Raw genomic sequence first — 26,390 nt, forward strand, 5'->3', positions numbered from 1 at the left:
ACCATTTAGCTCTTGGTGGAGACGCTTCTGAAATATCTCACCCGAAACGCTGAGACCAAAGGGTAAACGAAGCCAACGATACCTCCCATATGGTGTAGCGAAGGTTGTGAGCATGCTAGATTCATGATCTAGCTCCAAATGCCAAAAGGCTGACGCTAAATCGACTTTAGTGAACACACGTGCATCTGTGAGATCAGGCAGCAGATCATCAATGACAGGGATTTGGTAGTGTTCTCTCTTCAAAGCAACATTTAAAGGTTTCGGATCGATGCAAATACGCAGCTCACCAGACTTCTTTACAGCAACCGCTATCTGACTAATTCACTCGGTCGGTTCTTCTACAGGAGCAATGACCTTTAGACCTTCCAGCCTTTTCAGCTCCTCCTTAAACTTCTCCCGAATAGACACAGGCACTTTCCGGGCCGGAAGGATTACAGGCTTAGCGTCAGGATCAACTTGGAGATGCACTTTTCCAGGAAGTGTTCCAAGGCCCGCCTTATCGAAAACATCTGGATACTTGTCTATCAAACCACCGCTCACCTTCTCCACAACATGTACGAAATTCTCCTTGTGAATAGTCAACAACTTCATCTTCTCCGTTGTGTTTAAACCAAGCAAAGGTGTCAGATTTTCTTTAACGATCAAGAACCTGACCTTGAACTTCTCATTGTTCCTGGGATTCACGACTAACATAGCACAGGTGTCAACGGGCTTAACCTTGGTACAATTCCACATAACCAAAGTTTGCGAACACGGAGCGAGCTCCTCGCCTTCGGCATATCTGAGAGGTAAGATGTTCGCGCTTGCACCACAATCTATTTGGAATCGTATTGGTTGCTGCTTGACCAACATCTCGGCGAATACAGCTCTTTCTCTCACGGCTTGGATCCTCACAACACTGATCTCTTCAAGCTCTTCTTCGCTTTCAATATTGTAAACAGATGTTTTCCTAGTGCATTTCTTGGCAAAGTGATTCTTTTCATTACACTGTTTGCACACCTTCCCCCACGCCGGACAATCCTTCTTTCGGGGTGGATGCTCATATCCGCAAAACTTACAAGAAATCTTCTTCGATTGCGCGTTCGACTTTCTATCTGAAATTTTATCCGATTTTGTTTTCCTCGACTTGACTTGATTAACGCTGTCAACCGGCTCAGAAAGCGACTTCATTCGCATCGCGGTAACCTCTTCGCTCCGACATACATCAACGCATTTATTCAAGGTAAGGTCTCTTATCCTAAGAAGCTTTGCATGCTTCAATGTAATTTATGCAGTTTCAATGTAGTTTATTATTCTGGAAAGGTGTTATAGCGTCAGTTGGAAGATGTAGGATCATGGTCAACATCTCAAGTATTAAAAGGCTTTTCTTCCGAGTTAACAAAGTTTTCCTGTGCTGTTATAACATGGTGGCAGCGTGTGTTTAACTCTGTGTTCTTCGTCGACAACGTAAACCGTCTAAGATGCCAGGAGATGAAGGAAATTCCGGTTCAAGCCTCGGTGCAACGGCTCAGCCTCAAACGTCGCAATCGACAATGTTTCACCAAATCTTGCCGCCCCAGCATTTAGATCTGAGGACTACAGCAGAAGTCGCTGAGAATTGGAAGTTGTGGAAAGAGAAGTACAACAATTATTTCGTCATTTCTCGGTTAGAAAGGGAAAGTCCAGAGTATCAGCTCGCGATGTTCAAGCACGCAATCGGCGACGATGGTCTCAAGGTGATCAAAACTTTCAGTTATTCCGATGAGGAGAATGCGAACGACTGGCGTGTAGTAATAGACAAGATGGAAAGGCATTGCATCGGCGAAGTAAACGAAATTTATGAGAGGTACTGTTTCAACAAGAAGGACAACTTCCAACGGAAACGGTTGACAATTTCGTCCCTGAGCTGAAGACTTTGGCAAAGACCTGCAATTTTTGCGATTGTTTGCGCGACAGTCTCATAGGTGATCGTATCGTACTGGAATCAAAAGCCTTTTAATACTTGAGATGTTGACTACGATCCTACATCTTACAACTGACGCTATAACACCTTTCCAGAATAATAAACTACATTGAAACTGCATAAATTACATTGAAGCATGCACGCGAAAGAATTTAACACATTATGACACAAGTGACCCCAAATATCGATCGCGATAACAATTGCGCACAATTCTAAGATAGCAATGTTGTACGATTTCCAGTTCTCTGGCCATAATCTGTAAAATCAATACAAACTCAAGACCGCGCCATAACCTAAAGACCCAGCCGCATCAGTATACAGGCGTAACTGTTTCGAGATCAACCAGCAATCGGAAAGTAAAAATGATTTGCCATCGTTTTACTGTAGAAAGGATAACCTCACATTGATATCATATTTACATTCCCGAGTTATGCGGATGAAATGGTGCGGGTTCCGGATACCTCTCGTTAAATCTATCAACCTGCACAAAAAGGCACTTCCAGGGACAATGACCGAGCACATGAAGTTTAAAAGAACAATTAAGGACTGTAATTCCCACAGGGTGACTCGTTTCCGGAGATACCAAAGTGTTAATTGATCGCAGCATTTTGTCAGTTTGTCTTCTGGCAGGCTAATTGTAGCTTGCATGCGATCGAGTCTAAAATAATTCCTGCAAACTGCAGAGTTGTAGACGGGCTCACAGTTTTGCCTTCGGCGATAGGAACACCTAAATCATCACATAACGACAAAAAAATTGTGCAACTGAGCACGGCATTTCGATTCAGTAGCGGCAGCGATGAACAAATCGTCGAGAATGTGGACAATAGAGTGTGTGCACGACGGCCATGTAGGAGGACCGAAACAATACAATGATTTTCCTTTGGGAAATAAATTATATTTTTATGCAAATATCTTCTATTGTTTTAGTCCTCCAACATGGCCGCCGTGCACACACTCTATATCCTGAAAACCTAAGGATTTCCGTGCAATCCATTCGAGTGCGGTACTAAATAATTAAAAAATGGAGAAGGGCGTAAAACAACAAATTGGCAAACAAAGATAGTAATACATTCCTTACTATCTCATTCCAAGCAAACGAAAGTCGCTAGGGTGAATAGGAATGATCCTAAAAGCCGATGCGATATCAGTTTTTGAAATATAACAGCCGGGGCCAAATGCTTGATTAGCTTAATTGCGTCGTCCGTATTAGCGGACACTAAATAAATCCCGGGGAATTAATTCCGTCATTGACATATGCCTCATGAGGAAAAGAAAGGTGATGGATCAAATGGAATTTAGATGGATTCTTTTTGGGAACAATGCCTTACAGCGGAACAATAAAATAAGGAAAAGCCGGCGCCGCAAATAGAGCGTATGCAACCAATCCCAAGGGATTCCAATGACAATGGCGTGGTGACCATGTTGGTTTACCATAACAAACCAACTCTTTTGTTGACGGTACACCAACATGGCGGCGATGACGTCACATACATACGCTCCATAGGCCAACTAAATTTGATGTGGAATTTGGGGTTGACAGCGGCTGGATTATCATTGGCTGATTTGAGGTTGGGAGAAGTTGGGAAAAAAACATTGAATCGAAAAACCGTACGTAAAACCGCCTAACAAGTACCGTGGCTTAGGCTAACCCGCTAAATGATATTTAAGGCGGTTAATGGAGTAACTGGCCGCGGGTTGTGAGGGAGCTGATGTATTGGCAACTGGTGTATCTCCGTATCCGATGACAGGGCGCTGTTGTTTGGGGCGAGAGGTTGCTGCCCGGCATTCTGATCCTGAGTGGGCACCGAAACACTTGTGGCAGCTATGTTTAAATTTGCACCCACCGCAAATTTGCAGGCTGTTAAATTTGCAACAAACGCCCTTTGGAAAGGGCGACGACAACCAGGTGGAGCCCTTTTAAATGTTGTGCGCGCCAGCGACTGCAAGATAGGCAGAGACTGGAATCAAAGTTCCCAATAAACCTGATCCCGACGAAATAATAATTTGGGCTCGGATTGGCGGAGGAGTCGAAACTGCTCATCATACCAGCGCCAGTGTCCTTGTTTATTAGCTAGGTCTCTGACTATCTCGCAATATTTCATCAATGCAGGAGCCGACACCGCAAAGGAAACTTTATAAACTGCGACAAACGTGTTAAAGCACGTAACCATTGACCTATGGACTCGATCTGCTTAGGTTTTTGGACTGGTTCTAAAGAAAGTTCACTTAGGCCATTGTCCGGATCGCTCGACACGGACAGTGAATACTTTGTAGTATCAAGGGTTGTAGGGATAACTAGAACCCCCAAGTCAATATAGTGATCACATATTCTCAGAAATTAAAATTTGCCCTTAATTAGAGAAGTATTGTGACCTTCTGCCTTAGCTTTTTTCATGACCGGATAAAGATATTTCCTTGCTTCTGCGATTTCTTTGGGGACGTTCTCTGCAAACCCGATTTTGTTCTCTTGAGAACATTTGCAGACCTCCTAATAAACTCCTTTTATTAACTCGTGAATGCGCGCAAGCGCAATGAACGAGTTATAGGGATGTGGGCTGAATGTCGCTAGATCAGATGTGAAGTTTATATTAATTTAATCGGTATTTAATCAAAATCATAAATTATTCATGAGTTAAGCCGCCATTACGGGACAAAATACAGGGACGTAACATCAACTCAACGAATAACGTATTCTTAAAAGAAAACAGCTAGTATGTGTGTTGTCTGCTAACTCCTTCCATTGACCGAAACTAAGGGGCCACTTTCCTTTCAGGTCGGATATTTTTCAAAAGTTCGACTTCGATTTACCTCCCTCGCAGACGCTCTTTTGACTCTTCTCGTTGGGGAGGAAAGATTGCGTGACGAGCCAAAAGAGCATCTACGAGAGAGCCTGCACTTCGATAGGCGGGGCTGCTCGTTTCAGCAAACATCAAACGCAAACGTGAAAATCTTTTTAAGGAGCTTACCGTAAAAATTCGAGGAAGCGACGTGACTGAAAGAATACGAAATTCCACAGTGCAATAAATCCCCCTTCGGTGTCAAACGTAATCGATAAGATCTGACCGTAAACACTAAATTTACATACAGCGGAAACACACCATTTCATTTCTCTGGCCGCAGTATAAAAGAGAAAACGTTTAATTAACTTTAAAGATTCAAGACAATCCCGTGGGTAAAAGGCTAAGGGTAAAGTAGGAAACTAAAACTTAAGCTTCAAAATAAATTCCATTCGGGGTCCAGTGTGAGCGATAAGATCTATTCACCAAAACAAATGTAAACACCGAAAGTTTACCAATGCACATGCAGCGACAATCAATGCTTGACGTATTTCTATATTTACGTTCACTTAGATAAAGCCAAAATAGCAACTTCGACAAGATTGAAAGCTTCTTTCGATGCTATAAAACGTTGACGGAAACCGTCATTTGAACGTAGAAAGGAATTTTACCATACTGAAAACAGTAAGATGTTAATAGTGCTAGGGAACCAAAATTGATCACATGTATCATGTTTCATTTGGCAAGAACAAGACGCGAGGAAAAAATTACGGAGGTTCTTGGAAGAAAAACTGGACGCTTTTTTTTTTGTCGGTTGGTAACCACGTAAAACCACCAAAAGAGCGTACACGTCCACCTTTGCGTTGGTTTGCGTATCAAAAAGGAATCATAGTGCATGTACATGTACAATTTAATTGTTTTGCGCGGTTAAAGCAGAAAAACGTGTACACTAGTAGCTTCCATTGCAAAATGAAGTGCTGCGAGTAAAGTGCATGTAGAAAAAGAGTGGTTAGTGCTATCTCGTTGATTGCATGTACTTGAGATGGTGAACAGTTGAGCAGCTTGGTGTAGTTTGCTAATATGAACTTGGCTAATAGTGAAAATTTTCACGCCGCGAAATTGACAGGATAAATATTTCTCCCGTCATGCCAAGTGATAGGAATGTAATCAATTATAAACTAAGCAAAATGTGAAGACTCTTCAGTTTTTGGAGAGCAGCGGGATTATAAGTTAAATTTCACTCCAAAACTGCTAGGATTGAAGTAAAATTTACCATTCTCAAATCGCCTTCACCTCGCGTGAAATGTTTATGAAGTAAAAATCCCGCAAGCGCTTATAAATTTTCATTAATTACTTCTTCCAAACACAGTAATATTCATTTTGAGTACAGAAAAATTGATGTGCAAGGAGTGAAATTTCGTGACCAAACATCAATGAAAGCCTTTTTGTTTGTTTTTGACTGCACACAAAAGTAACTGGGAAGCAGAATTAAATTAATGGCGAATCACACTTCAGGGTTATTTGCACAAGTGGATTTATTTTCCAGGAGACGGTTGACTGCTTTATTTTTTCGAAGACGCCATTGGAAATGATAGAAACATTGCAAACTGTATGTAAGTTGTAATTAATGCGCGGAGTTTTTCGCTTGCAACCGCAGGACTGTTTGTACAATCCTCTGGAACTCTCTCACGGTCGAAGTGTCAAGTTCGATAGATGGTTTACGTGATACGTTTGGCACACAAGTTTTATATTCTTGCTGACGATGATGATATTAAGTTTTACAACCAGGATTTTTTGTAAGCTTACACTGATATTTCACGACATGAACCTATCTCACGGCTTGAAAATTAATTTTTCAAGGCGTGAAATCATTGTATTAGATACTCCACCGTTAAAAGCCTCCCCACCGTAAATTGGCGAGAAGGGTCACATATACATGTACACATAGGCCGGCCTAACTTCGGAGCTTGTAAATACTGTGTTTATTGCGACTAAATTAGCGGGATATACTGATGTTTATGGTTACCGTATGCGAGAATTTGAAAGAATTTAGGTAGTGATGCGGCTCTACAAAAGGGGTGCTCTGGGTTTGTACTGGAAACTGGTAAATTTACTTTGGAGTTCTTTTAGCGTTGCTATACAAAGCCATTCCCGATTAAAGGTCTCAAGTAGACAACGCGACTTTTCAACATTTTCCACAAAAGGTCTTAATAACTGCAACATTGTATCAATTTAATAAATACAACAAAGTAGATCTGCATAAAACATCAAATATATTTTCCGTAGAATTACAGGAATTGCTTCAAATATCCTGAAAAACGTATCACCGCAATTAATCGGAATTTATCCTCACTTGATTTCATTACATGATACAGGATTCCTCCGATATATATTATCAGTGTTCTTTTGTGTATTTTAAGGCCTCGATTCGAGGGCTGCGAAATCGAGGCAAATTTGGTGATTGACCGTACACATATTTTTATATCCGAGAAATCTGAAAAGCTTCTGGCACAGGAAACGCAGGATATTCACGCACGCAGCCTGAAATAGTCTGCTGCGAAGCCACCAATGGCGTCCACAAATCCTTGTAGCGTACTTTGATGCGAGTACTGCTTTTAGTATGGCTACCACTATTCACTTCTGAGGGTCCAACATATGCTTTTTCAATCCCGCATCCCGCCGCAATTATTCATTCCATCCCGCCATCCCGGCACCATGAAAATTTTCATCCCGATCCCGCCTTTCCAAACCCACGTTGCTCTAGCTCACCGCTGATAGACAATTTATAGCTTTTACAGTATTGATAATGTTCTCTCATTATAGACAAAGGCAAACACTTACTGCATATTTCGATCACAAAACGGGTTGTTCCTCGGTGTGTTTATACTGAGACGCAAACGCGAAAAAATTCCGCTTACTGAGGATTGAACTAAGTGGTCACTCTTTTTCTAGACATTTTGCCTGGGTTACTAATATTTTATTTTAATGTTGAAAAGATACACACTTACGTCAATTCACTTGGAGAATCCTAGCTTTGTTGTTTGTCTCTTAAGTCGCCCATGTTTGTATTTTAAAAATGTTTTCCTTTGGTAATCAATTGTTGGGGCGTGTTGATGTAGTACTTGTACTGACGAAAATGCGTTCAAAAGAAACACAACCGATGTCGGCGGATCGAACTTTGCAGTGCTCTAACCCCATTGGTCCGAAACTCTGGACCAATAGCAAAAGAGGGGCGCATTTTTGATCCGCTAAGCGATCTAAATACGGCTAAAACATTTGAACGTTGCCCGTGTCGACGAGATACACAGCAACTGATGGGATTCCAAGAGAATCAAAACTGCAGTCTTGCATGAGAAACAACATTAGACACTCGCCAGAAGAAATTTCACTAGCATCCTACAGACTCACAAGACAGTTGTCTGTCTTAGCTTTAAATATCTGCTGCGGATGCGAGCTAAGCCACAAAATAATGGAGGTACATGTCAGCTCTAAGAACACAATAGCTGTTTTTCAGATAAGAAGCAACTCAGAGAGCTAAAAGACAGCGCTACAACGAAGCTATAGCTCTCGAAAGCGAGAGACAACAATGATCAGCTTTGTAAAGACGAGAATCTGTTAGACACTCATATCCGTGACAAACAATCTGCAATCGGTACAATAGCATAAACATTAATTCAAGGTTTAAGAAATCCACGGATCCTGTATCTTCACAGATAACATTTATTTAGCGCTACCTGAAATCTTGAAGTCAATCCAAGCCGATAAGCCTTAACAAATGAAACAGAGCTAGCATACACAATGGCATATCAAAACCTAATCCTTACGGCTCAGAGTGATCAGTAAGAAACCCTCCATTCAGTATATTTGAGAATTCCCCCTCACGATCAAGACAAACACCATTAAGCAGAGCGGTTGCATCACATTTTGATCTAAAGGGAAGAATCTCTTATACAAAAGGAAAATCGCTCAAAGACATGCTTGTTAAGGCAAAACTGAAAAGGCTTTTATTAACACAACGGATATACAGTGGGAGTCACGCAGGTCTCTCAACCCCATTTTAACACGCTTGGCTCCACTTCTGCCCTTTTCATAATAGATTGCAAGGCAGTTTATAATGTCAGAGGTCTCAGGGGACTCAGAGGTTGGCGATGTTGTCGATGTAAACGGTGTCGCCATCGTGCTTTGACGACCTTTGAGACCTTTGCCTGGTCGAGGCCGGCTGTTATTAACTCGTGTCACATGTTAGCCCGAGCAAACAACTAGACTATGTAAGATTAGGAAATCGTCAAAATCATGTGACCGGAATCGGCCTATTTTACGCCTTTTGACGAGCGGTTTCTTCCAGGCCATTTATGAAGCAAATAAATACTTTTCAATGTCTCTCTGAGGTCGTGTGACTCGTAACTTGAGCTAACTTGGTCTAACTTATGATCTCGCATATATATATATATATACCCGTCCTATCCCGTATCCCGCCTACGAAACGAAGCATATCCCTGGTCTCGCCGTTCTGTTTTCATCCCGCATCCCGCCTTTAAAATTTCTCTGATCCCACATCCCGCCTCGATTTTTAGCCTCATCCCGCTTCCCGCCAAACCGATGTTGGACCCTCACTTCTGCATTCACGAGTTGGCTCACAGGAGCCTTTGATCTTGTTATCGAAGGAATTTCGCAACAGCAGGTCGAGGTTTTCTATAATCTTCCTTTTTCTACAATCCTGTGGACTCTTTCAATTTCAAATGTCCTTCTCAAATGTATTGATAATGATTTCCACCGGATTTCATTAAATATCAAACGTCTAAGTTAACAATATTTAATAATGTTAAAAAAAAACTATCTCTGAGCCACATCCAGAGCCTTGCGGTACACCGGACAGGACTGGGAGGTGAGATGATTATTCTCCATCCAGGACAACACATTGCTAACTGTTTGTGCGGATCCGTGCGCGAGCCTTCAACACGCGGAGCTCTGCTTTCAAAATGAGCGTGTTAATGTTTCCGGGTATCAACTACGGTGATAAAAATTCATCGTGTTTTGATGATGGAGATTCACATCAATTTTATAACTAGTTGAAAAAGGATACATTGGTTGCACAAGAACCTTTTCAGACGTTGAGTCATATTTTTGCCAAACCTAAGGATCCGGTGTTGAAAAAACAACGAAGTGACGCTGTTTATTCTATTCCATGCAATGACTGTGATCATGAGTACATTGGACAGACCAAGCGTCAGTTTGGTACACGTTTAAAACAGCATCAAAAAGCAGTTTTTCTTTGCAAAAAGGATAACTTCGCTTTGTCGGAGCAATTGTGTGGGATAATTCCAAAATTATAACCACTAACCGGCGGTACCATCAACGGCTTTGTTTGGAAGCTTGGCACATCAACTCCGCTCCCTGATTGTTCACCTGGTTGCAGTGTAAACTTTGACATGGGATGTATTGGTGTTGCATGATAAGGTCTCAAAATTAGCACATGTTGGTCGCTTAGTATATGTAATCGCTTGAGGCCAAGTAGAATTAAGGATTAATTTAAACTTTGTATTTTCATAGTTTTCTCAAATTGCCCAAGTCGCGGAGCGACGAAGGCAGGTTGGGAAATTTTTGAAAATGCAAATGTTATATACTTGTAATTAAGAGAAGTAACAAGTTTAATTCATGAGCAAACTGACAAAAATTAAACCAAATGTTAGGCATCAACTGAATGATTTTATTATATAAAATTTAGTGGTATACCGAGTGGTAGCAAATCGATAAAAACGCTATCCCGCCAGTGGCGATATCATTTTTATCCACACATGTGTGATATCATTTTTCACCAATCAGCTCGCAGTATTTTCGCGCGCTGTCAAGCACTTGTGGTTTTTCGAAGGATTTCAACCGTTTGGCTATCGTTTGGTGTTTTGGGAGTTTTCGAATTGGTCTTTTTGCAAGTCGAAGTTAAGTTTACTCTAAAATGGAGACAAGCACAAGCAGCCTTGTCGAGATCACAAATAAGAAACTGATTGAATTCGTAGAAGAATAAGAAAATCCGAATACAAAGAGGAAAACTGCATACGACGTCGAGTTGTGTGAGGGTAGTTGAAAGCAGCGATGAAAGCCGGGAGTAAGCTTAATAGAACAGTAAGTTCAGATTTACTTGTTACTGTAAGCCAAATTTTTAACCGTATTTAATGTGCTATTAGTTTATTTTCAACGGCACTCGAAGAGAAATTTCGTATCTCCGCGCGGCTATGTAATATCCTCTATTTAACTCACCTGTACTGTGAAGCTTTCTAACCCTAGACAATAACACGAACGCAGGTCTTCCACTGAATTTGACCTGCTCCTTCCTCCTATCAAAAGAGAACTGTTGTTATTGTTCGTTGTAAGAAGCCGAAGCGCGGTGAAAGCGTTTGGTAGCGACCACGAATGTGTTCAGTTGGTCAACCACACAAATCCCATCAAGTTCTTAGCTTTTGACACAAATAATCTCTTCCTGTTTCTTGTACGAAACGACAGTTTACCTTTAGGAATTTCCTTTGTAGCTGTAGCAGTTGATTTCCACTGAAATATTTTGGTACAAACAATCCGGCTTAAAAAGTCAAACTCCAAAGAACCTGAAAGAAGTCATCGTTGTCGCGACACAAAATGAAAAAACCAACAAAATGTATCAGGAGCTAATCAGGAGTGATTAATTTGCCCTCAGTGAAAGGAAAATTTCGAAGAAATGCCCTCTGTTTCGACCAATCAGCATTCAGTATTTCTGTCCTCTATGTTATAACTGACAATAAGAAATGAAATCTGCGGATCGGGGACAAATAAACGTCTGGATCATTCAAATTGCATTTTAATAGGAAGGATAGAAAAACATAGATACATTAGAGCATTTCCCTTGTGAGGAAGGGTACCTCCTGTCAATTTTCAAATGGTTTTGTCGAAATACCATCAAAAACCCTGAGCCTCTGAAAGTACCGGTAGTTAAACACTGTTCGTGCTAAAGTAGGGAGGAGCGATTGTTTGGGAACTTAACGGCAAAGAAAGATTTTCACTTATGTAGTTCCTCAATGAGAGATTGCCTTCTTAAATAAGCCCAACTTATTTTTTTTCCTTTTTTCTTTTTATTAGGAGCAAGTGCATGTTTTCAGCTGAAACAGTTTGAAGAAGCTATCACGTGGTGTGAAAAGGGATTAGCAGTATCCTTCACTAAAAATGCTCCCACTGAAAAGACTTTTCATGTTAAAACTTTACAATAGTCTTTCGTTCCTGCTTTTGCGTGCGTACCTTCTTGCTCACGTCTCTTTAGAAAATATAAATTCTTTACTCTTCGTGATAATTCAGTCCAATTTCGTTATTGACCTTAAACTACCCACGAATAAGATAAAGATAGTGAAAGGCAAATAAAAGAAACCAGCAAACATGTTTGAAGAAGCTTTTTGTTACTTTTCCAACATGTGTGTTATAAATCTTGACTAATGTAAGATTGACAGCAATAACCAGAAATTGGTGGAACTAAGGAGGAAATCCGTCAATGACTACAACAAGCTGCGAGATACAAACGAAGGGGAAGATTCAGGTAAATATAATGTCTTTTAAGCAGTTTTGGAAACACAGGGCATTGAGGAGACACATTAAGATGTCAAGAAGTTTGTGAATTTTTTTAAAGACGCGCGTATCAAACCAGAAAGAGAATTCAGATTCCACGCAGTACAGTTTCGCTAAGCTTTCTTCTTCTTTCAAACGGAGAAACTTCCCAAATCAAAACTAATTTCATAAGAAAGCCACTTTATAATTTGAAATTTTTCGCACTAGAAGTTTGGTGCTAAAATTTATTTGTTGGTAACTTTTTTTTCATAAAATGATGTTCAATGGCTTGAATTTGCATCTATTTATTAGAATATGAAAGCAAACCTCTGGGTAAATCTAAATTGGTTGAGTTCAGTCGTATTTTTGACTGATTTGACGTTGATGGATTAAAATGTTTATCACGCGGCCGAAGAATGAATACTAGGAGGCATGAAATGGAAACATTTTTGCCAAACGCAAATCAACAAAACTCAAAATTTACAAATCGGCAGCCTAAAAGGCCAAAACCATAAACTGAAATCTTTTACATGGATATTTTTCCTCTAGACATTCCTTTATATAAGTATTTCTGTCACCTAATTTATTACTTTAAATAAGCTTTTGGGCAATTGTTGTGGCTAATGACAGAAGCTTTAGTATTATATTGTTTAAAAACGTACTTTTTCGTCCCAAGCGTTATCTATAAGAAATAAGAATGGAGAGAGACGCTGGGAGGAACAATTGTCAGTGCATTTTACTGACTTCCTTTTCTCCATGTATCATGTCAGTGAGCGAGCGGTATATTGAATAAAATATGCTGACAGGAATGTAAAGCTACTCTGATAACAATATTTGTTTGCTGCTAGCCTTATGCCTTAAACAATGTCTACATATATAGATTTGATTTGATACCCGTTCAAAGTACCGGGGTCTTTATTACGTATTATTTCATGAATCACACATTTTGTTTTGTTATTCAACATCCTTTATTTAACTTACATACTTCATGAATATTAAACTAACTGAAACGAGGGATTTATACAGATAAATCCCTCATTTACATTAGCAGTACTGCGAGAAACGCACACATCAGGTTGCTTCTATTGTTCTCCGTTTCTCACCTAAGTGTGACGGTACTAATTAGCCGGCGTTTGTCCCCTTGAACAAAGGATCGCCTTCATGAATAATTTCATGAAATAAATCAGATAAATACCTCGAACGTCGGTATTAATCCATATACATCCCTCGGGCCTACGGCCCTCGGGATGTATATGGATCAATACCTCCGTTCTCGGTATTTATCTCTTACAAGGAAGTACGTGTAAAAGAATAACACATAAAGGCAAAAAGGCACCAGAGAAGTGCGTTCAGTTTATTCTTATATCAGCCAAATTACCTTGAGTAACAAATCCATCATCGACAAAAGCAGTACAATTCTCAGCAGTGTTGTTATTCTTAAAGATTTTTTGAGGTCAACGTACAAATAAAACGTACAAAGAATTAGTCCTATTTCGACCATAATTAAATTTTGCAGCCTTTTGCGGAAGGCAGCGTGGTCGAGTGGTTATAGCCTGCGTAGCAAGCGTTTCCCTGGGGTTTTCAGCTTTCTCCGAAGTTTGGTTGCGTGGAAAATGGGGCGAGACCAAAACAAAGATGTGAGAAGGGAGGGGAGGAGGGGCGAATTAAACGCTTGCCCGCAAACCTCACGATTCTGCAGAACGGCGCTCGCCCACGAACGCGGAAACCTCATTGGTGCATAGTGAGGTCTGTCAATCTCCCGTCATTTGTAAAGAGGAAATGGATTCTGAAGTAGTTTTCAATAGGACAAAGAGTAATTGTGATTTCGATCATTGCCTTCAAAAAGCACTCGATATTCCTACTGAGCGTGGATTTAACAGATCATTAAGAGAAGAGAAGAAGATCTCGATACGGCCGCTATGGTTTGGAGGAGATTTATTGGCAGTTCTCCCAACCGGTTATGGGAAAAGTCTAATTTTCCAGCTACTGGTTCTCTCGAAGAATGCTCAGTGTAAAAAGGAATGAAGATAGGCCTGCTGGACTCCCACTCGCGTGCTTTTAGTTTTGCTCTAACAAGCACGTCTTTTGTATTTTTTTTTATTGGTCTAGATAAAAGCAGTGAGGAAATTAATTTTATGAAAAACACGACACTCCTGAGTTTTATAACAGACATGTTTCGGCAGTTGCCTCTGCCATCTTCAGTGTGAAATGAACTTGTAACAAATTACAGTGGAATATAAATGCTAAAAAAATTCTAATAATAATAGAAATATTAAGACCATAACAATATTAATACAAAATTAAACAGAAAGTTTTAAATTAACGTGTTTGACTTGTGTGTTGTGTGTAGGTTTTTCCCAAACTATGCTCAACGCCTCTTTGATTTTAAGGGCAAACCGTGTGGATGCCTGATCGATAATGGCAAAATTGTTGCGGGAGCATGCAGAGCGACATGCTGGCGAAGTCTCCAGATGTTTGAAGATGTGTGAGGCCCTGTCCGTTTCCAAGTGTTCCCTTACACGTGTGTTGAAATGTCTGGTGGTCTCACCGACATAGCAAGCTGCACAGCCTGCGCACGAAAATTTGAAACCACGCATGATCGGAGTCCATTGGTGAAAGGGTCTTTCACACTAAAGAGGCTACCTACTTTGAAAGAGGAAAACGCTAACACTATGTTTGCATTATTACAATAGAAATGTGAAAGTCGACGAATGCGCTTTTGAGCGATGCTAGAAAAATAACCTATGTAGGGTAATTTGAAATAAAAGGTATTAGGCGCTTGTTCACCAGTTGATCTTACATAATTGCCTGTTACATACTGAGTGACACTGCGGTTTACAAATTTTCGTGCGCAGGCTGTGCAGCTTGCTATGTCGGTGAGACCACCAGACATTTCAACACACGTGTAAGGGAACACTTGGAAACGGACAGGGCCTCACACATCTTCAAACATCTGGAGAAAATCTGCTGGGGCTCGATGGACTTCTATTTTCTTTTGATCCGGAAGACTCGCTAAGTTCAAATGCGCTCTGGATGGATTGATACGAATTTTGCGGGCACACGGAGTACAGATTCTGTCGGAGTACGTTTTACTTTCATCCACGGTAATCCCAACGCTCCTGCATACATCCACAAGAATAACTCCAAAACATTCCTTCCTTTGAGATGGCCTGAACAAATTTTCCGTTGATGGTCGATTGTCTGGCTTACTTTCGGGTATGCCGTATTTTATGTGGAATTCGGCGATACAGACCCTGCAAATATCGCTTGGCTTGGCCAGCTTCGTGGCCATCTTTATTGCGCAATCTCGCTGCATTTGAAAACAAATTTACGTGGAGCGCCGTGTTTGTTTTTAAAATTTTGCATGGCACTATTATTTTACTTTCGCTGACATATCCTTTCTTCTTATTGGCCATCTCTTTGACAATCACGCCACTGATGTGTGCTCAAGCGTTAACGCGTGAAGAGGGGATTCTGCAGAATCGTGGGGTTTGCGGGCAAGCGTTTCTTTTTCGCTCCTCCCCTCCCCTCTCGAATCTTTTTTTTGTGTGTGTTTTTGTTTTTGTTTTTGTTTTTGTTTTTTTGCTCTTACCCCATCTCCCGCGCAAATAGTTTGTTGACGGTTTGAGCAGCTCTCGACACCCATCCGAACTCATCGCCAAGCAACAAAATATTTTGATCTGGGGCAACTTTGGACTTGTTTAGTGAAGCCAAGAAAGGAAATAAATCGCACCTGAAGCATCTCATCTTCGAGGGATATTTATAAAAGTTCGTTAACCGGTGAAGTCATCAACAAGAAATTGTGTGACAAATTGCTAACACGCTTCATCCTCGAGTTTTACACCAAGCAACCTGGTTTATCTTTATATATTTTGGTAAACGGATCGAAGAAACCCAACTTTCATTCAATGAAGAAGTCAAATGAGTGCTTTTTATCATTGAAACGGCAAAGAAGTCAAGAATACTGACATACTGCTTGAGTCATTAGCAGTTTATCGATTGACCATGTGATTTCGATTGAGCATGTGATCGGCAGACTGCGCGTCTCTGTTCATTGACGCGTGACAATTTGAAACAAAGAAACAAAAAAAATGACAATTTTCGGTCGGTTCTTGTTTTTCTCTGATGATCACTTGAGTGATTATACTAAAACAATAATTCATCTCGTGCTCAGTAAATATTGGTGAATATATTCACCAATATTACTGAACCTTTCGCGGATAATTGTTAAATGATTTCTTTCTGTCACAGTGTATCTAATTCATGTGAAATTGGCCAACTAAATCACACTTGTACCCAGTCGCTATTTACGTGTTTTGTGGCGTGAGAAGATTGGATACGAGGATAGATTGATGAGCGCGGGTTGTCATGGGAAGAGGCGAAGGAAAAATAGCGACTGGCAGATTTCGTTTCACAGATCCGTGCAATCGTGCGTGGAACCGTGCAGTGCTCTTTTCCAAGAAAACGGAGTAATTTTAGACATTTCTTGCAGTCAAAATTCACTGCGGGTTCTAGTTTGGTATTTAACGAGCTAAAGCATTCGTCCGATGAGTGATTTCTTTTTTGTTGGCTTGTAATGTTGCGCTACCGTAATGGTTTCTTTGCAGGAACATTCGCAGGAAGACGATGTGGGTAACTTGGACAGTTTTTTCAAAGAATTGTGGATCGAAGGTTAGTATCACAGTCATGTTTAGTCTTCCCGCGAAGAAGCCATTACGGCAGCACGACATTACAAGCCAACAAAAAAGAAATCACCCCTCGGACGAACGCCATATTGGATCGAAATCTGTCAGTCGCTATTTTTCCTTCGCCTCCTCCCATGACACCCCGCGCGCCTCAATCCATCCTCGTATCCAATCTTCTCACCCCACAAAACACGTAAATAGAGACTGGATACAAGTCTGCAACTAAATCTTTGTAAAGCCTTGCAGTTACTATATAGTTTAAACCGCTAAAGTCGCATACAACGAAACCCTGTGGAGTCGAGTTTAGGAGAACCGCCAAAATGTGATCAGTCGCCAGCTCTTGCGCATGCTTATAACACGAGACAGCAAGAAGGCAAGCCACCTGATCGCGTGTACGATAACAATACTGTGCATATAAATTCCGACTACCTGCCTTTTAACTGTGCTGGACCTCAACACGGAGCAGTTCAATGTCCAACTTAAAAGTGATTTCAACCCTGTTCAGGAAAAAAACACAACAACAAGCATAAGGGTGAAAGTGTTATGTGCCGTCTTGATGGTGATAAGGTCTTTTATTCTCTTATGTTGTTAAGAGTGATGGAATTGACTGTTGTGTGTTATTTTATCCAGTTGTTATACTTCTGCTAAGTTGTTAGGGATGTTACGAAAATGACAAACGGATAATAAGGCTAAACGAGTTGACATGCTTAAAAAGAGGACAACTCCTTAACCTGGAAAACCCCCAGTACGAAATTTGACGAAAATCTACTCTCATTTGAAGAGCACGGAAGCCCATCACAAGGACTGTGAGTTAATTTTGGCTTCCAAGTTATTCTGGTCGCTGGGATGTACTTTCGGAAAAAACTGACACTAGACTACTAATTGGCAACCAATGAGAAGCTGTAGCAGGACAACCACTCTCCACTCCCTTCTAATTAGCAAGGAGATCTTACAGACCTCTGTAGACTGAAATCGGGCAAGGAAGATGAAACAGGCACGAGTGGAGCAGGCCTACAGTGAAATCACCCAAGGGCAAAAAGCTGAAGGTGTTGTGGAGGCAGCTGATCACCTAGCACAGGGAGTTTATTCTTAAGGCCTTTGTTGCACAAACGTTTGTGGAACCTGCTTTTAACATTCCCGTCACATCCCATACTAGTTGTGGAAGATCTCTCTGACAAGCGCGTGGTGCCTTACGGCTTAATTAGATGCCAGGAGAACATTCAGAGATTAGCATTGCAATTTAAAAGAGCCTCCTTCGACCTTGCACCATCTCCCTTTCGTATGGGTGGTGTAGACGGTTACCGCTTGTACACGGAGGAAGAACGCGAACCTTATTAAGTGGCTGAAATATGTAAACGCCTCTACATGGATCACCAGATAAGTCGTTGAATGACATTGAAAAACGAAAGAGACCGGAAACTACAGGCTGTCGAGATTTTTATGGGCGCAACCTTTACACTATAGGTAGCATTCATACGTGCCTGTGGTTGAAGGCATTCCTCTACTACCAGTGGATAAGGAGAGTGCTTATGTAAGGCAGTAACTATGGGCAAGCCACATAGTTGGATCAAGTCTCGTTGTACTTGGAGGGAGCAAGGAACTTTATGAGATTGTTATCTCCTGTTTTGAGTGAGGGGCACACTAACTAAGAGGGTTGTGTCCCTCACAAGGTTTTAGGTATCTTCTACCCGTTTGTAAACCTGGTTGGAAAGTGTGTGCGGTAAAAGTTGGTTTGGGACGCGCAGCTGTCAGGCATCATGAGACTCAAAAGGGAAAAATATAGTCAGAGTTTACCCATACCAGACAGAACGCTGTTACACGTAGCCTTGCTGATCGCATAGGATCAATCTCAGCCAGTCCGTTTGGATGCATAATTATAGGCTATACAGCACCATGGTTTTAGTTTGTATCAGTGGTGAAGGACAGTACAAACTGTTTGTTGACAGTTGGCTGCAAAGGATTGGTGCTGAGTCTGATCTTACATGGAGGCATGTCCCCAACTAAGATAACCCAGCTGCTCTCAAGTGAGCAGGGGAGAAGATAATGAGAGTAGAGTAGTTTCTAAATCCTGGCCACCAGAACAAGTTATCCAAATGTCTCTAACAAGTACAATGAAAGTTAAAGCTGCCCAGGAACTACATGTAAGGTTGATTTAGTTGTAACTGCAAGGCTTTATGGTGGTCTTGAATACCCTGCTGGCAGAGGTTTTTTTTCTGGTAAGTCTTTTAGCATGTAGGAAGTCGTTCGCGTCTAGCCGACCACCCGAAAAACTAGAGACGCATGCTAAAAGACGTCCCAGAAAGAAACCTCTGCTGGCGCGGTAGGTCTTGAAGCGTACGTTTAAACCGACCAAGGCTATTAACATTTTTGCAATGGTGTATACGTTGCTCTAACTAGAACGTCAGCGGCTATTTACAAATAAAGAGTTGAAGAACCGGCACATGCACATAAACCGACCCCAGACCCCAACAGACATAAGAGAGGAGCTTTCTGAAGAGACCACTGCAGCAATTTTATCAAATGAAACTTTGTGACTCAATGGCTCAAGACAGTAATCTAGCACTCTAACAAAAACAAAGAGAACGAACAAAACTCTTGCTTTTTGTAACAAAATATTATCCTGTGGTGTCTAACCTAAAACAAGTGCTCCTGAACAACTGGAGTGTTGTTAGACAGCAACCTCTACTTAGAAAAACACAAAGAAACTCAGCCCGGAATGCAGTCTAAAGCACAAATTAAGACGTTTTTGAAATTTTCCAGAGGCATCTCCAGTGGATAACATATGAAGGGATAAACAACGCAATGCTGCCACTAGCCTGCACATTGTGTGGCAAATAAGAAGTTACAAAATGAAATGTGCTTCAGCTGACTGGTTTAATACAAGGGGAACATGCTCTGAAGGACAAACTCGTTCGAAAAAAATTAATAAGAGTGAAACATGCAGGAGGGACTGAGTCGTAAAGGCTGGTCGCCCTCTTTAACACCGGGATTCATCCCACATACTTCTCAGACAAACACCTGTACACCGAGACGCGAGTGCCTAATACCACACATAAGTTGGTTTGATAATGACAAGCGTGAGAAGACCACGTTGGGTTCCACGTGCGAAAGTTAGCAAAGCGAGCCATGTCATAATGTTATGCTTGACAACGTTTAAAAGCCATAGCGAAAAAAAAACATAAACAGCACCTGATATTCCCTCTGTTAATCGGGGGTAAGGATCACACCCATTTTAAGTGTTCACATTGATTATGTGGGGACAGCAAATACAGAAAACATGCAATGGAAAGTCGAAGGCGAAGCATACATTGTGTTCTATACCAGTTCCATGTTCCGTTGGCAATGAAAGGAGGACCAGAGGGGATGTATCTCGATCATGGATCAACATCTACTGGAGACGTACGGTGGTTCAGGAATGTAATGTGTGGAGAGAAGTTGAACCAGTTCATGATAAAACAAGATGGCACGAGACAGGTTTCAGTTATTGTTGACCTTGAAAATGCTTCGTTCGCGAAGAACGTTCTCGTCTTTTTACAGAATCGACGACTGCTTATGTTGAAAATTTGTCTTCGAAAGTTGTACAGACGTATTTTGTCGAATTAAAACACGAACAACAGGTGTCTTTGTTATCATTTGACACTGGAATGGAGAAAAGTTCATTTTCTTTCTCCAAGACGCCATTTTTGTCGTCGCCAGAGCTAGTCGCCTTTGATCATATAGTCGTTGAAACCGACATGATCATTAATAAATCTTTTCGCGAACGAGGCTGAATATATATTATAATACAATATTTTAAATTTATTTATTTAGTTCGTCTGATGAGAAGATCAACGTTCGTCTCCGAGACGATCCTCACACGTTCTATCCATCTGAAGCAGACGGACAGAGCGTGTTGGTCGATCCAAACTCATTTTAGACGAAACTACCTCAGGCGGATGTCGAACTTATCATGAACTTAATCCGCTCAGTTTAGTTCATCTCATGAAAAGTTCGATGTTTAACCTGGGCCTCAGACTAGATTTCTGACAATGAGTTTTGTTGGCCTTCTCGACAATTTTTATGCCAATTATTTGCTAGTTGTTTTCTTACATTTCCTTTTGTTGAAGTGTTAATGGGCCGGTGTCATCATCTTTGGTGCATCTTTGAGTGGCCAAAAATTTATTTTATTACTGGGAACGTTAAAACAATGGTTCAGTTTTGTTAACAATGACTTATTAGTGCACAGACCTAGTATTAATAATCGGTGGCTGCGGGTTGCTAGGATGGGAATGAATTGCAACTTGAAAAAATTGGCCATTTCTCTTTTCAAGGTCTTCTTGTGTATTTTAGAGAAGTTGCTAAGAACTAATTATAGTTAGTTTTTCCTTGCGGAAATCCATCTATATTTTCTTCCCGGTGTTCTAAGAGCAATTTCATGTTTGCAACAAAAACAAAAAGCTTCCAATTATAGGCTATTCTTGTAAATCTGTTTAAAACATAAGGGGAACCTTAGTTTTCCAATTAAGTTTTACCTTATTTACCTAATTAAGTTTTCACTTAATTAAAACAAAATCACTTTAAAAAAACACGTTATCTTCAAATGCGTCACAACTTCAAATTTGATACACGAGCCTGTCAAATTTTCACGAAAGGACGACATGATTGGGTTAAACTGCCACAGGCTGTAAGACTTCTCAAAATATGAGCGAGGTTGACCTCCCGACTTATACGACCACTACACCCTGTAGCCTTTAAAAGTATTCGATAGGCCATTGCACTCTTCCCTAATTGATATTTCTGGAGAGTAACTGACAGACAAATGCTTACTTAGACATTTCTAGACGCGTTAGTAATCTGAACTCTCCTAACTTTCATTTACAGTAGAGACCAAACCTTCACCTTTCCAGTTTTCATTTCCTGTAAATTAAGTGTATATAGACTGTAAAACGGCTTTAAAAAGTGTTCGCATATAAGTATACTCTTCTATTTACATTTCTACAGACTTCGCTACATTCTTACAAAACACCATGACGAGATCTAGCTCGAAAGCAAAAGGGGTAAGCAAAAGATCCAAAGAAGATAAAGCCTATGGCAACCTTGGAAAGGCTTATCACAACCTGGGCAACTCCCAAAAGGCTATAGAGTACCATAAAGACGATCTGAAAATAGCAAAAGAATTAAGCGATAGATCCGGAGAAGGTGGGGCCTATGGCAACCTTGGAAACGCTTATCGGAGGCTGGGCAACTTCCAAAAGGCCATAGAGTACCATGAAAAGTGTCTGAAAATAGCAAAAGAAGTAGGCGATAGATCCGGAGAAGGTGGGGCCTATGGCAACCTTGGAATCACTTATCGGAGGCTGGGCAACTTCCAAAAGGCCATAGAGTACCATGAAAAGTGTCTGAAAATAGCAAAAGAAGAAGGCGATAGATCCGGAGAAGGTAGGGCCTATGGCAACCTTGGAAACGCTTATCAGAGCCTGGGCAACTTTCAAAAGGCCATAGAGTACTATGAAAAGCATCTGAAAATAGCAAAAGAAGTAGGCGATAGATCTGGCGAAGGTGGAACCTATGGCAACCTTGGAGACGCTTATCAGAGCCTGGGCAACTTCCAAAAGGCCATAGAGTACCATGAAAAGCGTCTGAAAATAGCAAAAGAAGTAGGCGATAGATCCGGAGAAGGTGAGGCCTATGCCAACCTTGGAAAGGCTTATCACAGCCTGAGCAACTTCCAAAAGGCCATAGAGTACTATGAAAAGTGTCTGAAAATAGCAAAAGAAGTAGGCGCTAGATCCGGAGAAGGTAGGACCTATGGCAACCTTGGAAACGCTTATGACAGCCTGGGCAACTTCCAAAAGGCCATAGAGTACCATGACAAGTTTCTGAAAATAGCAAAAGAAGTAGGCGATAGATCCGGAGAAGGTAGGGCCTATGCCAACCTTGGAAAGGCTTATCACAGCCTGGGCAACTTCCAAAAGGCCATAGAGTACCATGAAAAGTGTCTGAAAATAGCAAAAGAAGTAGGCGCTAGATCCGGAGAAGGTAGGACCTATAGCAACCTTGGAAACGCTTATGACAGCCTGGGCAACTTCCAAAAGGCCATAGAGTACCATGAAAAGTGTCTGAAAATAGCAAAAGAAGTAGGCGATAGATCCGGAGAAGGTGGGGCCTATGGCAACCTTGGAATCACTTATCAGAGCCTGGGCAACTTCCAAAAGGCCATAGAGTACCATGAAAAGCATCTGAAAATAGAAAAAGAAGTAGGCGATAGATCCGGAGAAGGTGGGGCCTATGGCAACCTTGGAAGCGCTTATCAGAGCCTGGGCAACTTCCAAAAGGCCATAGAGTACCATGAAAAGCATCTGAAAATAGCAAAAGAAGTAGGCGATAGATCCGGAGAAGGTGGGGCCTATGGCAACCTTGGAATCGCTTATGACAGCCTGGGCAACTTCCAAAAGGCCATAGAGTACCATGAAAAGCATCTGAAAATAGCAAAAGAAGTAGGCGATAGATCCGGAGAAGGTGGGGCCTATGGCAACCTTGGAAACGCTTATCAGAGCCTGGGCAACCTCCAAAAGGCCACAGAGTACCATGAAAAGCATCTGAAAATAGCAAAAGAAGTAGGCGATAGATGCGGAGAAGGTTGGGCCTATAGCAACCTTGGCAACACTTACGATGCCCTGGGAAGTTTTCAAAAAGCTTTCGAGTGTTATCAAGCTAGTGTGTGTGCACTTGATACTGTCAGGACTTTTATAACTTCAGACGATGCGTTAAAAATAAGTTTTAGAGACCTTTATTGTGGTGCTTACAGTGGTCTTTGGCAAAGCCTATTGAAGCTTGGAAGAATTGATGAGTCCTTGTGTGCTGCTGAGCAAGGTCGAGCACAAACTTTAGCTGACTCTTTAAAAAGACAGTATGGTTTGGCACAGACCCTACCAGCTTCAATTGAACCTAAAGATACAATTTCTTACATTTCGAACAAGTTATCTACGAAAACGGTTGTCTTAGGGCACAGGCGCAACAAAATCACTTTCTGGGTTTTCGGTAAGAGAAGCAAGGTTGAGTTTCGAGAAAAGGAATTGCAACAGGGAAGAGTGTACGAAGATGCAGTAACTGTCTTGTTGAATACTACCTTGGAGGAAATTGGAGTTAGAGTCCGCGTTAGATGTGAGAATCGTTCGTTAGATGAGCTAAATAATCATGATGTTGATGACAAAGATGAGGAGGATGAGGATAAGCAAGGAGTGCCACCACAGTGCACCATCGACGCGTTACAACCATTACATGATGCAATTCTTGGCCCCATTTCAGACTTGTGTCAAGGTAATGAATTGATTATTGTGCCCGATGGTCCCCTTTGCCTAGCTCCATTCTCGGCACTCAGCACTTCCATCCGCATCCGCATTGTACCCTCGTTGACCAGTTTAAGGCTAATCACTGATTGCCTTAAGGACTGCAAAAGTGAGCGGGAGGCACTGCTTGTCGGAGATCCATATCTGGGGGATGTCAAAAAACCAAAGTTTAACGAACTTCCCTTTGCCAAAGAAGAAGTAGAGATGATAGGTGAAATCCTAAAACTTCCGCCACTTACAGGAACAGAGGCAACCAAAGAGGAGGTGTTAAAACGAATTACTTCGGCCGCTTTGGTTCATATTGCAGCTCATGGAAGAAAGGAAACGGGAGAAATTGCTTTGGCGCCAAATCCTGGATGGGAAAAACATTACGATGGAAATTCAAGGTCCAAAGCGAAGAACAAGGGTCCAAAAGAAGACGACTACATGTTGAAGATGTCGGATGTTCAAGCTGTTAAGCTGCGAGCAAAACTGGTTGTGCTTAGTTGTTGTCACAGTGGCAGAGGAGAGATTAAGTCTGAGGGTGTCGTCGGAATTGCTCGGGCTTTCTTGGCTGCTGGGGCTCGTTCTGTTCTGGCTTCACTTTGGGCAATTTCAGACCAGGCAACTTTAGAGTTCATGAAGAGTTTCTACCAACATCTTGGAGATGGTAAAACTGCCAGTGTAGCTCTTCACGAGGCTATGAAGTATCTGAGAGAGTCAGAGCAGTTCTGTGCTGTAAAGTTCTGGGCTCCTTTTGTACTGATTGGTGACGACATACACTTGAGTTTGGACGCAAAGAAGCAGAGTCCTGAAATGATGCTTGAAAATGTAAGTTTTATTTTTTCAAATGTTGTTGTTGGTGTTGTTATTGTTTTGTGACAGACAGTATCTTTGTTTAATATTTGGCTGGTAATTTATCCCCTCCGAAAGAAGTGGCTAGAACCAAAGTTGTATAGTGGCTCGGTGTTTTACAAAGAAAAAGTGCTCCCATAGAAAACTGAGAAAAAACATTTAGCACAGACGAAACACATTGCCAATTGCTGCTTTGGTTCTTGTTTGCAGAACTGACACGTACCAAAATCTACGCCAGGAGACTCACTTCTCATTATTTGCCGTTAATAGCATATTATTAGAATCGGTTTTGGTGCATGATACATTTTAAACGTACCTAATCTTCACTGTGAAATACACTTATATACCAGTTACTTGACTAGTTATTGCGACACCTAAATTGACAGTTAAATAAATCGCCTGACCGCATATTCTGATCATGCCGCGAAGAGACCAGGACTAGACATACCGAGAATATAATAACAAAGATTACAAGATTTCAAGCCTTATTCATTAAGGAGGCTGGCAACAGTAGTTTTGCCATTGGGGTGGGTCTTTTCAAATCAATATTTTGCATGAGAGGCTGGCTTTGATTTTCATCATACTACACCATCTTTTTAACCTATGATGAAATTTTATGTTTTGTTGGTTTCCAAGAAACAGCTGTTATTGTAGCAATGGTGAAATAAAGCACTTCTTTTTACGTAATGTCGATTATCTCAAAATCTATTGAGACTCTTTACAACGAAACTTTCAGGATTTAACCTACTCAACCTAAACAACATGTGGCCGAAATTAGTAAAATCAGTGAGAGCGTTTTCCAGTAAACAACGCATCATTTTTTGTATGGGCTGATTATTTGCTATTTGTGTTTTAAAACTGCTAAAATAAGTCGAAAAGCTGGTAGTTTGCATAAATCAAAATATTTTAAAACTGCTCTTACAGATTTTCAATTTTAATTTTGAGGCGTTAGAATAATAATTCGTTTTGATGTTCGAGAAAGTTTTAGGCCTAAGAACCTTTTTTGGGTGTCATATAAGAACGTTGAAACTCGGTCTAGTTTCAGTCGCTCTTCTTTATCTCTGAAAATGAGTTTTGTTTTGTTGTTGTTGTTTTTTTCTGGACTTTTTGACTGCTATTCTCGTGTAATGAATATTTACATGTACACCACGCCTGTGTCCACTCACGGGTTTATCTTTCACCTCTTACAATGAAACATCTTTTTAGTCTACTGCTTTCACAGCATACTAGTAGGATATAGATTGTCCGGCGGGAACCAGTAAAG

The 26,390-nt window shown here is 41.1% G+C and overlaps 1 protein-coding gene across 4 annotated transcripts in view; it reads left to right on the forward strand.

The window, feature by feature from the left end:
• Positions 1-26,390, forward strand: part of LOC146453666 (uncharacterized) — a 53,411-nt gene that overhangs the window by 26,936 nt on the left and 85 nt on the right. For 3 of the 4 annotated variants that reach the window (XM_085096267.1, XM_085096265.1, XM_085096268.1), the window contains 4 exons: positions 11,824-11,891; positions 12,178-12,271; positions 21,945-25,102; positions 25,337-26,390. The exon at positions 25,337-26,390 is cut by the window's right edge and continues 85 nt beyond it. In XM_085096267.1, coding sequence (XP_084952393.1) covers positions 11,824-11,891; positions 12,178-12,271; positions 21,945-25,102; positions 25,337-25,342 — 3,326 coding nt within the window. In that variant the 3' untranslated portion in view covers positions 25,343-26,390. The remainder of the gene's footprint in view (positions 1-11,823; positions 11,892-12,177; positions 12,272-21,944; positions 25,103-25,336) is intronic. The other variant, XM_085096269.1, reaches the window with a different exon arrangement.

The sequence above is a fragment of the Pavona decussata genome, unplaced genomic scaffold, assembly GCF_977016875.1.
Source record: "Pavona decussata unplaced genomic scaffold, jaPavDecu1.1 SCAFFOLD_324, whole genome shotgun sequence".
Lineage (NCBI taxonomy): Eukaryota > Metazoa > Cnidaria > Anthozoa > Scleractinia > Agariciidae > Pavona > Pavona decussata.